The sequence below is a fragment of the Hyaena hyaena genome, unplaced genomic scaffold, assembly GCF_003009895.1.
Source record: "Hyaena hyaena isolate Hyena2069 unplaced genomic scaffold, ASM300989v1 scaffold_19, whole genome shotgun sequence".
NCBI lineage: Eukaryota > Metazoa > Chordata > Mammalia > Carnivora > Hyaenidae > Hyaena > Hyaena hyaena.
The window spans coordinates 758844-772205 of NW_024080651.1; the positions used below are offsets into that span (position 1 = coordinate 758844).

General features: G+C 52.5%; 1 protein-coding gene across 1 annotated transcript in view; it reads left to right on the plus strand.

Moving 5' to 3' along the window:
• The window catches only part of MYO18B (myosin XVIIIB), a 244133-nt gene that overhangs the window by 74246 nt on the left and 156525 nt on the right, over positions 1 to 13362 (plus strand). Inside the window, exons 18-20 of the mRNA XM_039225943.1 lie at positions 924 to 1107; positions 1917 to 2139; positions 6205 to 6314. Of these exons, the coding sequence (XP_039081874.1) occupies positions 924 to 1107; positions 1917 to 2139; positions 6205 to 6314 (517 nt within the window). The remainder of the gene's footprint in view (positions 1 to 923; positions 1108 to 1916; positions 2140 to 6204; positions 6315 to 13362) is intronic.

Consider the following 13362-nt stretch of genomic DNA (forward strand, 5'->3'; position numbering starts at 1 on the left):
GCGTGGCTCAGGAGGGAGGGAGGGAGGGAGCGTGGCTTCAGGAGGGAGGGAGGGAGGGGCGTGGCTCAGGAGGGAGGGAGGGAGGGGCGTGGCTCAGGAGGGAGGGAGGGAGGGAGCGTGGCGTCAGGAGGGAGGGAGGGAGCGAGGCATCAAGGCTGTGGCCGGCGGGCAGCCAGGACTTGTGGACAGCGGACAGCGATGGAAGCTGCGTGGGTCCTTCCCCTGGAGGGGATGGGGCGAGGGGACCCGGGCGGCAGGCGGCGTCCTCCGGGTCCCAGCCTCACCCAAGGGCGCAGGAGGGTCTGTCCAGCCTTCGGAGCCCTTACTGCCCTGCACCTGCGCGTACGGGAGTGCGGGGGTGGGGGGGAGGCGGTGTCCCCCGCTCGCTTCAGGCCGGTGCAGGTTCAGAAACCGCCCGTTCAGCCCGTGGATTCCTCACTCTTGCATGAACTTTATAGGAAGCACCTACTACGTGCTGGGCCTGTTCGGGGGAGGACCAAGGCGATGGTGCTAAGTCCAGGCAGGGGCGCCTGGGCGGCTCTGTCAGTTAAGCGTCCTACTCTTGATTTCGGCTCGGGCCATGATCTGGCCATGTGTGGGCTGGAGCCCCGCATCGCATCGGGCGCCGTGCCGACGGTGTGGACCCTGCTTGGGATCCTCTCTCTGTCCCCCTCTTGGGTCCCGGCAGGTATATAAGTGACAAGAATGTCCCATAGACCCTCCTGCTGCTCTCACTGCTCTAAGGCCAGTGGAGGGAGAGGCACGGAGAAGGAGGCGGCGTTTGCCACCAAGCAAAGGATAAAAGCGTAGCAGCCAGGACGTGTGATTCGAGGGGGCGTTCGGGAAGCGGATTAGCAAGAAGCAGGGTGGGCCCGTTCCCCACGGCCCCTGAGTCCGCCTCTCTTCCCCCTGCTACCCTCCAGGGAGGACCTGAGGAGCCTGTTCCGGGCCCGGGCCAAGCTGCCCCCCGTGTGCCGGGCCGTGGCCGGCCTGGAGGGCGCCTCCCAGCAGGCCCTGCAGAGGAGCCGCACGGTGAGGAAGGCCTTTGCCAGCAGCCTCGCCGCGGTCAAGAGGAAAGCCCCGTGCTCCCAGATCAAGCTGCAGATGGTGAGCGGGAGCCTGTCCCCGTGGCCTCCTCTGCCACGCTCCCTGCCCTCCTCCGGGATGGGCTGCCCACCGGAGTCCCCTCCAACCTCCTCAGCAAGCCGGGGGGGGGGGCAGGTGCCCCCTGTGCTCCACAGAGGAGGCAGATGAGGCTCAGAGCAGCCAAGCAACGTCCACCGTCAGATCCCGGGGTTTGGGGGGTGACCTCTCCGAAGCCTGGGCTACTCGAGGTTGCCTCGAGCAGCTCTGGGAAGCTCTCAGGAATCCCCAAGGCCTTTTCGACCAGAGTGACAAGTATCCAAGGGGGGCCAGCCCTTCCTCGACTCTCAAAGGCATATGCTCTCATCACTAGGCTCTCCCCGGGGAGGGCTGCAGGATGCCACAGCTGGTGCCAATACGTGACCTTGACACGTTACTCCAGTAACCAGCGGGAGCGCTTTGATGGCTCAGTGGTCAGCTGGCTCCAGAAACTGGAACATGGAAGGGCAGGCTTTGAAAACATCCTACTAGCATATTATGCCGGAAGGGCCTGTCGGAGCAGGTCCTGGGTTCTAGCCAGGGATCTGTGTGACCCAGGGCCCTCTTGCTTGCCTCTGCTATGCCTCAGTTTCCCCCTCCGTCAGAAGAGCTGTTATAAAGTTCCCCTTCTTCTCATGAGTGAGTCAGGCTGCAGCCAGGAGGTCCTGGGTGTAGGACACAGGAACCCCCCAAAGGTGCCCAGGCTCGGCGGAATGGATGTCCGTTTGGGGAGCATCCCTGCCCATCGTGCCCCCGGACAGCAGGCCTTTACCCCCCTCTCCTCTTGGTCCTAGGATGCGCTGACCAGCATGATCAGACGGTCTCAGCTACACTTCATCCACTGCCTTGTGCCGGGCCCCGTGGGGGAGAGCAGAGGCGGACAGGGGCCTCTGACCCCCCCGCAGCCTGGGGGAGACGAGCCCAGGACAGGCGCCCCTCTGCCCTTGGACATCACTGCGCTGAGGGTGCAGCTTGCGGGGTCCTGCCTCCTGGAGGCGCTGCGTCTGCACAGGGCAGGTAAGACACGGCCAGGGAGCACCAACTATGTGCCAGAACTTTCCACACAGCAGCCCCTTTATTCTGTGAAATGATAAGCTTGTGAAAGGGAAGCTGTGATGACAGGTGGAAAAACAGAAGCTCCGAGCGGCAGAGGACTTGCTCTGGGTCACACAGCTGGGGCAGGGTGGAGCCTCGATGGGACCTAGGTCTCTGAGTCCCAAGCCTGCCTTATTTCTTGAATGGCGTGTGCACTCCTGGGAGGCTGGGGCTGTGACCGGCTCACCTTTCTTTCCGGAGCAAATGTCCAGGGCGCTTCCACCTGGGACAGAGAATGGAATTTCCACAATGAGCGATACCTTGGTCTTCAGGGTGCTCAGTGTGGTTTGAGAGGCCAGGGTGGGGACAGGGGATGGGGGCATGAATCGTCACACAGGGGTGTGGGAGGTATGAGATGCATAGAGGAGGGAGTCCCGTGCTCTCACTGGAGAGACTGGGTGAACCTTCTAGAAGAGGTAACATCTTACTTGGGTCTTGATGCAAAGCAAGCAGCTCACGTTTGGGAGGTAGAATGCTAGGCACACAGATCAGCATATGCAAAGGTCCTGAGGCAAGGAAAAGCCTGGATTTTCAGGGACCAAGGTTCAAAATGAGTGGGGGCTCATCTTAGCAGTTGAGTTCTCTCTGAATCCTTCTGATTCTCTTCTGTCTCTCCGACCCCAGAGGCCACTGCATGGATCCCCACCCTGACATTTGAGATGGCTCAGGCATGGCCATTGTCTCTGCAGAAGATGGGGTGATGGGGGCTAGCGGGGAGGCTGGCGGTGGGCCAGTCTGCTCCCTGGCTTGTGGCCACGGCCCCATCTCCTCCCACCATGTTAATAACCGCAGCCTGGCCACCAGACAATGAGACCTCACTTTTCTGAGTGTCTCATTGATTTTTCCTCTTGCCCGCCCCACCACAGTCGAGAGGTGACAGATAATGTCACAGGGGAAGAGCGAAATGGTCACAGCGGTGGCAGGTCGATTCTGGCTGGCTGGCTGGCAGGGGGTGCCGGGCCTTTGGGGACACCCTGAACCGCCCGTTCAAACCCCCATGTGCATGCTCGGGTCTACTATCCCTGTCCTCGGCCAGGGGCCTCACCGTGATGGGTGTCTGCCCTCTGCATTCTCAAAGCGGCCCGCCTTGGGCAGGAAGAATTTTCCAACTAAGTACAGATGTGAGGTCTCATGAGAGGACTGTCCAGTTTCTGCCTCCCAGGCTTGGTCAATTCCTTTTTCTTTTTCTGCCCAAAGTGGCTTCTGTCTCCCTTACACCAGATAAGAAATATTTACCTGTGCACATGGATACACACACACATCAAATATTTATGATTTCATTATTGAAATTAAATTAAATTAAATTAAAATTTTAAAATATTTTTAAAATGTTTTTATTCATTATTGAGAGACAGAGAGAGACAGAGTGTGAGCAGGGGAAGGTCAGAGATAGAGGGAGACACAGAGTCTAAAACAGGCTCCAGGCTCTGACCTGGCTGTCAGCACAGAGCCCGACGCGGGGCTCGAACCCACGAACCGTGAGATCATGACCTGAGCTGAAGTTGGACGCTCAACTGGCTGAGCCACCCAGGCGCCCCAAATATTTATGATTTCAAATTCATGCACGTACAGTCCATATACACACACACTTGTGCACACACATAGTACACACCTGTGTAAGCAGGACACTGAGTACTTACAATGTGCTGGTGCTGTGTCATTACATATACTAACGGTCATCATTCTTACCAAGCCCTTAGCACAGCACCCGGTGTATAGTAGAGGCTCATTAAACCTTACGTATTGTACAGCTCGGTGGGTGTGGCTTGGGCCCTGGAGCGCCTGGCCTGGGCGTGACTGTGGCCAGCACCAGATCGTTCTCTTTCCTCTGCCTCAGTAGCTCAGGTGTCAGAGAGCTGACGAGCAGTTTGTTAATAAGAGACTACAGCTCACAGAAGAGTCACCTGGACATGGGAAAGATTCAATCCGCAGAAGCATCTTTTACTCTGTCGGTCATCTGTCTCAGTCCTTAGAGTGACCGGATCTTGTTATCCTCACCTGACAAATGAAGAACTTGAATCTCAAAGAGATGGGGTCCCTTGTGACCAGTCAGGGGGCTAAGAAGGGCAGAAATGGGGTGTGAACCCAGATCGTTCTGATCCGAAAGGGCACGTGTGTAACCTCCCAGCCCCTATCTCTGTGCAGTCAGCATCCTGGGAACCTGGCCTGAGACCATCCTCTTCCCCCAGGAAGGCTTCCTGGATTTGCCACATGTACCTACCACCACTATCCTTCCTCATGGTTCGTGCGTTTGGCTCACTGTGACTCTCAAAGTGGAGTCAGATTTCATCAGACCTTCACCCATCCGGCCAGTGGAGGGGTCTTTTTAAGGCAACCAAGGGTCTACCATGCCCCTTGTATTCAGGACCAAGTCCAAACTTGAGGCCTAGAGGGGCGCCTGGGTGGCTCACTTGGTAAGCGTCCGACTTCAGCTCAAGTCATGATCTCGTGGTTCATGGATTTGAGCCCCATGTTGGGCTCTGTGCTGATAGCTCAGAGCCTGGAGCCTGCTTCGGATTCTGTGTCTCCCTCTCTCTCTGACCCTCCCCTGCTCACGCTGTCTCTCTCTCTCTCTCAGAAATAAATAAAACATTAAAAAAAAATTTTTTTTAAATGCATCTACAAACTTGAGGCCTGGAATTTGACTTCAAGTTCCTTTGGGATCTGGTCCCTGCTCATCTTTGACCTCATCGATGGCTACCGTCCACTGGATTAGTTATAGTCTCTGTCCCGGTCTGAATCCCAGATGGGAGAGTTACTATCCACGCAGCTTTGGGCTAGGTGGCTTGAACTCTCTGGGCCTCAGTGACCACATCTATCAAATGGGTATAATGATAGAGGCCCCTGAGTGTCTATGACACAAGGGCATTGTTTTTCTTTCTTTTTTTTTTTTTATGTTTTATTTATTTCTAGGAGAGAGAGAGAGAGAGCGTGAGCAGGGGAGGGTCAGAGAGAGAGGGAGTCACAGACTGAAACAGGCTCCAGGCTCCGAGCTGGCAGTCAGCATAGAGCCCGATGCGGGGCTCGAACCCACGAACCGTGAGATCATGACCCAAGCGAAAGTCGGACGCTTAACCGACTAAGCCACCCAGGCACCCCAAGGGCATTGTTGATCTAGTGCCTTACGCACCGCACTGCTCAGCTAGTGCTGGTTTCTTTTCTGACTAAGGAGCCAGCCTTGGGTTTCTCCTCTCTGGCTCCCTCCACCCGGACTTCCCTTCCACACCCAAGCCTGTGGCCAACTCTTACGGCTCCTTCAGAGGCTGGCTTTAATGTCACCTTCTCTCGGGAGCTTTCCAGATGCCTCTGCCGAGTGTCCACACAGGAGGGTTCACGTGTGTCCCTCTTACATGTTAGGTTTCAAAAACCTTTCGAAAGTACCCATGCAGCGTTTCCCACACGTGGGGTGGTCATAAGTATTGGACCAAAAAAATATTTTCTCTGTGGTAAAGGCAATCCCACACCTTCCCTGTAATGGTCCACAGGGCCCTTGGCATTGATCCTGGCCCACAACGTGTCCCCCCACTAGGTAAATCACAGTGCTGCTTTTCCAGATGTTCAGTGGAGCACTTTTTCAAAAAAGTTTCTTTATTTATTTTGAAAGAGAGAGAGATCATAAGTGAGGAAGGGGCAGAACAGAGAGGGAGGGAGAGCATCTAAAGCAGGATCCACGCTGCCAGTGCAGCGCCAGACGCGGGTCTCAAACCGGTGAACCATGAGCTCATGCCCTGAGCATGAAAACAAGATTGGGACACTTAACCAACAGAGCCCGCCAGGTGCCCCTCAGTGGACCACTTTATAGGGTTTGTGTTCTAGGGAACACATCTGGGAAATGCTGATTGAATTCAACCTCCTAACAAGTAGGGAAACTGAGGCCCCAAGGAGGGAGGGTGGGGGCCGCCTGTGAGTGAGTCCAGGCCCCAGGCTGGCCTTCTCACTCGGACCCCTCATTCTGCTTGCCACCTGCCCCGCCCTCCCCCCCCCCAGGCTATGCTGACCACGTGGGCCTCGCTCAGTTCCGACGGCGATTCCAGGGGCTGGACCCTGTCCTCACGAAGAAGCTCAGGTCGGCCTCTGAAGGCATAGATGAGAGGAAGGTACGTGCGGCAGTGGGGGAGGGAGTGGTGGCCTCGGGTGCTTCTGTTCCATAGGGGATGGTCCCAAGGGGGCATCTGGACCGGTGCACATCTGAGACCCAGGCCCTGGGGGTAAAGATGAGGGCGGAGTGAGGTTTTTTTTTTTAAGTTTATTTATTTTGCGAGAGAGAAAGAGAGAGAAGAAGAGCATGCACAGGGGAGGGGCAGAGGGAGAGGGAGAGACAGAATCCCAAGCAGGTTCCACACTGTCAGCACAGAACCTGAAGTGGGGCTCGATCCCACAAACTGTGAGATCATGGCCTGAGCCAAAACTGAGAGTCAGACACTTAACCGACTGAGCCACCCAGGCGGCCCGAGGGCAGCGTGAAGTTTGTCTCTGACCCCTCTCCAGACTGCACCCCCTACACTGTCCCTTAGGAATGGCCCTCCTAAAAGCCGGCATGAGGGACTGCAGGAAGAAAATTAGGGCATATGCCCTCTCTCCCCCTTCCCCCCATAGGGTCCCTAGCAAGTTGCAAAGCCATTATTTTCAAAAGGAGTTCCAACTCCCCCTGGAATAGTCCCTGAAAAGAGAGCTTCATAGTCCCCAATATTCAGGAAGTATTTCACACTGGAGACCCCTTCTAAGAGAATCGCCATGAAGGCCACCTCAGGGCCTTTGCACTGACTGTTCTCTCTGCCTGGAGCGCTGTTTGCTCAGTATTTGTGTGGCTAGTGTCCTCTTGCTATTCAGATGCCGGCTCAGAGCTTAGCTTCATATCAGCCTGTTCTAATGTGTGGGTAGCACTTCCCTTGTTTGAAATTTTTTCATTTCCTGTGCATTTTCTGGGTCATAGCAAGAGCTCAATAAATCATTGGCCGAACGAATGAATGAATGCATGCAAATGCCTAACCTTGTATTTCTGCTCCTGCATGTCTCCTCTCTCCACCTCCACCATAAACTCCTATACCCCTCTGGCTGGAACCTTGCATTTTCCCCAATGCCAAACCTTCCATAAATATTTCCACTGGGCATGGCCACTGGCCTGTCAACGAGTACAGAGCTCTTTAGAATTTGCAAAGCCGCATCTTCCTGGTAGCCTTGCAAAGTGCGCACCATCGCATCCCTTTTTGCAGATGAGAAAGTGGAATCTCAGAAAGCTGGATTGATTCCCCCGAGGCCACACAGCCAAGCATTTATGGGTTTTGTCCTTGAACCTGAGATTCTTGCTTCTGGGGTTGGGGGCGGTCGAGAAAGCGGGGCTCCAGAGTCAAACAGACCCATAGTTGACTCCTAGCTGGGGCTGCGTGGATGTAAGCAAGTGACCTCATCTTTCTGCCTCAGTTAGGTCATCTGTAAAGTGGGCACACCTAATACTGTCTACCTGCAGAAGGTGTTTTGAGGATTACATGCAATAGTGGAGTTGCTCAGCATGTGTAAACTACTGTCATCAGCATTAACATCCGTTTGGGCATCAGCCTCCTCTTGTAAGCCCAGAGCAATGGGAGCCAAGCCACACGGACTCCATGTTCACAACCACGTTGAGACTCTACCTCCAGATGAGTGTGTCCATGGGTGTCTGAGATCATCGGCATTGGAATCCTCAGTCAGTGAGTCATGAGGAAAGAAGAGTAAACAAAGTCACCATTCTTATGCCCCTTCTTGGCTCTTCTCTGCAGTGAGGACCAGGGCACGGGGCACTCCTCCCGGACAAGGCAGTACCTTCTACACAGCCCTCCTCACCCACCACGGGGACGGGGGCATACCCAGCTGGCGTGTTGCAGGGACATCCCCTCCCTTGGTGGAAGCCCATTTGGGAAGTCGTGAGACTGCCTTGATGCCAGCGTCCTGTCTGGACCAGTCTTCATTTGGGGCCCCTTATCCTTGGTCACTCCCACACTTGATCTCCATTCAGAGACTCTGGAGCAGAGCCACGGGAATGGTCTTGGGCTCGTCTGCCGTTGAAAACAGCACAGAAGTGGGGTGTGGGGGAGTTTTCTGCGGGGGCAGTAGGTATAGCATATGGGGCGATTCTATTCTGGACGACTCAGCAGTTCTCTCTTGTAGCCAAACCGAAGCCACCTCCATACACATGCTGGAGGGCTTTGGAAAATGGAAAATTACCAGTGGCATGGACTTGGCTGGGAGTTTTCGCTTCTTCTCTTTTTATTTGCTCACAAATTTCATTTGCTACAGCATAGAATTTTGGTAGCAACAAAAGGAAACACCATCCTGCCTCTTATGAAAAAGCTGATAAATATTCATTCGCCAGGCAATGTGATACACCATGAATTATACATGAACACGTGCTTGGGTGGGCAAACTGTCAGCCTCTGTGTGCAAAGCAGTTAAGACCTCAGGATTTAAGAAGACAAGTTTGACAGCCAGGAAAGGTCAATACAGTCACCAGACACTAGATGGCAGCAGAGAGAATTCATTGTCCGGGACTAAACCCGCCTCGATGAGGTCCCCTGTGTGCCTAATAGGTGCGTCAACAAGACTCTTTCCTAATGACGTACACTCATTAGGTGGGCACCTGCTGGATACTTGTGTTCCCGAAACAAAATTAGCAAAAGCCTTTTACTGTACATGTGCAAACTCTCATCGCAGAACAGGCACGATGTGAAAGAATTACAGATCCTTCACCTGGAACAGCCTTCCGGAGATAAAGACTTCCCACTCTGGGAATTAGCCCCATTTACAGCGGAGGCGACTGAGCCCATCACCACCCAACGAGGTTCTGGCAGAGCTGGGATTTGAACTCCGGCTCTCGGATTCTGCACGCAGGGCTTTTATGCTATTTACTGTGGGAGAATACACTTCACCCAGCCTGACATTTATCATCTTAACCATTTTTAAGCACACAGTTCAGTGGCATGGGGCACATTCATTTTGCTGTACAGCCAGCACCACCATCCGTCTCCAGAGCCTTTTTCATTTTGAAAAACTGACACTCTGTCCCCCATGAAACACTAGCTCCTCATTCTCCCCCCACCCCCAGCCCCAACTACTGCTATTCTACTTTCTGTCTCTGTAGATCCGACCCCTCTAGGAACCTCATATAAGCAGAATCCCAGAGTTCTCGGCCCTTTGCACCTGGCCGATTGCACTTAGCGTAAGTCCTCAGGGTTCGTCTGTGTCTTAGCCTGTGTCGGATTTGGCTTCCTTGTAAGGATGACTTGTATTCATTCCACTGTGCGTGGATCCACCTGTCAGCAGACACTTGAGCTGCTTCTCCCTTTTGGCGATTATAAAACAAGGCTGCTATGCACATAGGTGAGACCCTGCTTTCATTTCTTTTGGGGGTATATACCCAGAAGTGGAATTGTTGAGTCATAGGGTCACCTGTGTTTAATTTTTATTTGTTATTTTTTGAGAAAATGCCACCCTGTTTTCCATGGTGGGTGCACCATTTTATATTCCTGCCAACAGTGCACAAGACTCCCAGTGTCTCCACAGCCATGCCAACATTTGTCATTTTCAGGTTTTTGGTCTTGTTTGTGATTTGATGGAGGCCATCCAAAGGGATGTGAAGTGGTGCACCATTGTGGTTTCGGTTTGTGTTTCCCTGATGATAGGTGATGCTGTTATGCATCTTTTCTTGCTCATGTAAGACTTTTGAACGGAGCCTTGTGAGGATAGGCAAGGCATCTGGTGACTTTCTGCAAAGAATGTGCCTTCTGTGATGTTAACTTAAAGCCATTATCCTTGATTCCATCCAGCTCTAACCAAGTGCCTGCTTTGTACCAGGCTCTGTGCTGGGTGCCAGAGATACAGGGATGGACAGAAGACAGTCTCACTGGGTGAGGGGAAGGCTAAAACAGGCAATTCCCATCCAGACAGTTGGCTTTGGGACACCGCAGGGAACACCCTTACTAAAACATTTGTTATTTGCAGTTGGGGTGAGAGTGTGGCATTCAGGGAAGACACCTCAGAGGAGGTCATAACTGAGTTGAACCCTAGGGGACAATTTGGAGGAATAAGGTGAGAAAGAGTGAAGGGCAACCCATACTGGGTACAGCATGTGCAAACATCCAGTGATGAGGTTACAGGGGTAATTTAGTGTGGCTGGAGCAGAAAGGATGTGAAGCGTCATGAACAGGGGCTTAGGATGTTGGCAGAGGCCAGGCCATGGGTCACTGTTGGCAGAAGAGAGTCTGGGCTTTATCAGGTGGTCAGCGATGGTCAACTGAGCAGTCATTGGCAGGGGCATGGCATAGAACCCTGACCTTCATTACTTGAACTGGCTTAAGCAGGATCATGAAGGAAGTCCAGTGCACGCGGTCCTTTCACGGTCCTCTCTAGGGAGCAGCATCCTCACTCCCATCGTCGGCTGTTGATGATGCCCCTGTCCCTCTTCCAGACACCCAGGCACTTGCTCGGGTCTCCAGGATGACCCCGTCCCCAGCTCTGATCACCTTGGTCCCATTCTTCTGTCCCCCAGTATCCCGTCTGGCTAAGACTGTGCATGCACCTGCACTGACGCCCACCCAGAGTGACCACAATGGTGGGATTTCAGGCAGGTCAGCTCACCTTGGCAATGTCTCAGATTTTGGTCCCTTTAGTCTTTCTGCTGCTCAGGCAGGACTTGCCAAGTCTCCCCGATCGATGCGAGGAAACCCTAGGGTTTCTCAGTGTGCCTACAGTGATGATTGATTTTAGCCAACAAAATCTCTGTCCCTGGAGACTTGACCTGAAGAACACAATTAAAGGATGTCAATCTATCTTCTTGAGGGCGGCCCCTCCTCTTCCATCTCAGACCATTGTGGACACCCCCAGTTGCCTGTGAATTTGTCCGAGACCCGTGCTGCTGGAGAGAGGCCCCTAGGAGCCCTGGGGCTGGGAGGAGGAGCTGTCCACTCACAGAGTGCTGAATCACGATTCAGGGGTTCCCACGGCCTTCGCAACATATTCACCATCACTGTCTTCCTCTGGTTCAGGTTTACTGCTTTAGTAATTGTACATGTTTTCCATTCAGTGACCAATCCAATTGTGTGTGTGTGTGTGTGTGTGTGTGTGTGTGTGTGTTCATGAATTCTATTGACAGTTCCGAGCCTATGGAGTTAAACATCACAGACATAGTCCCACCCTTGTGGGTTGATTTGATCAGCATGTAAGGGAGAGCTTGAGTGGTTGAAAGCATGTGTGTTAGAGTCAGACAGACCTGTATTTCAGTCCTCCTTTCTGCCGTCTCTCTTTCCAGTCATCCACACCCCTTGATACTCAATAGCACAGGAAACACATAACAGGGCATGACAAAGGGCCTGGCATGTAGCAGGTATGTGACAAATGGCAGCCATTGGGCTGTGGTGGCCATTGGGTCATGGTGTGGGTTTCTGGGAGGATGTGCTGTGCTCACAGCAGCCAAATGGTCCTCTGGGTAAGCATTCAATTCCACAGACATGGGTTCTATGTACCACACTTCTCACCTAGGAGCAAGTTGGAGAAGAATCCCCAGCCATGGGCCTCCATTATCCCTGGAGTCTCTCACCATTTGGGGTGTTAAGCTTAATGTGAGATGTGAGACCACATGCTTACTGGACGCCTCCTTGTTGAGCATTGAAGAGAGAGCTCTTTGCAAAATTCTACGACACAGAGGGACTCTGTAAGTGAGGGGAGGAGCTGGGCTTCTCCCACATGTAGTCAAGGACTCATACTTTGAGTCTACAAGGGTGGAGGTGAAGGTGAAGCTGTGCCTCTTGCTCCCCAGTGACAAAAAGGACCTCATAACTTCAGATCCACCACTTATTAGTATTTGCTGAAATGTAGCATGTGCCGGGCATGACAGTGAACACTCTGTGTGCAATATGCTAGCTGCTTGGCTATCAGTGTTAAGTCTACCCATAAGCCTACAAAGCATTTCTACTGACTGATTTGTTTCCTTCCTTAAGAGTATACATCATACTTTCCAGTTTCTTTGCATGTTTTTTTGTATATATATATATACACACACACACACATATATATATGGTGTGTGTGTATGTATGTAAATATACATCTATATATTTTTGCTGAACACTGGACATTTCTAATAATCCACTGTAGCATGTCCAGATTCTGGTCTTTCCCTCAATCATTTAGTCACTTATCTGGAATGGATTTATGGAGTCTGTCTCCCCCACAGTAAGAGATTACTGATGTCTGCACTTGGGCTTTTCATTTCTGTTGTTATTATAAATCCTGAATTCTCGGGGGTTTCCCTTTTGTTAGCATGGCTTAGTGGGCCGCACAGCACCTTGAATTCTCAAGCCTTTACCTAATTCAAGTGGAGCCACGTGTGGGTTGGGAGAGGTGGTCTGTGTTTGGGCACTTACACTTGTGCCACAGATTTTCCTCTTCATTTGGCCTTTCGTAGATTTTCCACCCATGTATGTGGCCTTATCTTTATATATTTATTTTTTAGTGTTTTTTTTTTAATTTATTTTTGAGAGAAAGAGAGACAGAGTACTAGCATGGGAGGAGCAGAGACACAGGGAGACACAGAATCTGAAGCAGGCTCCAGGCTCTGAGCTGTCAGCACAGAGCCCTATACGAGGCTCGAAGCCCTGAACTGTGAGATCATGACCTGAGCTGATGTTGGATGCTTAAATGGCTGAGCCACCCAGGCACCCAGGCCTTATGTTTAAATAGAGATGTCTAGATAGCTAAGGGCTCTGTCAGTCTCTCCTGTCTGGTGTGTAGCCTTGAGCATGTGTGCATCACTCCAGATTGCCAAGAGTATGTGGGGACTTATCAAGGCCCACATGACTGCCATTCCCTATATCTCTGTGTCAAGTTTCTGGCTAGCCAATGTCCATTGCTTGCCCCAATCCTGAAGTAATCTTAGCCTAGCTGTGCCGTTGACTTTCTCCCTTTCCTTGCTGCCAAGATCACTACTGTTTCTGACAACGACCCTGGGTGTGGGACTTTCCTGTATGTCGCTCCATATAAGTGAGCCCCTTCCAGCAGCAAAACCACTGGTTTCCACAGCTTGCCTCCCCCTGCTAAGATTACCACACTGCCAGAGCCTGACAGGGACCGGAGAAGCCCCGGGTCAAGATTGTCACGATCTCCGACTGCTCTTATCAG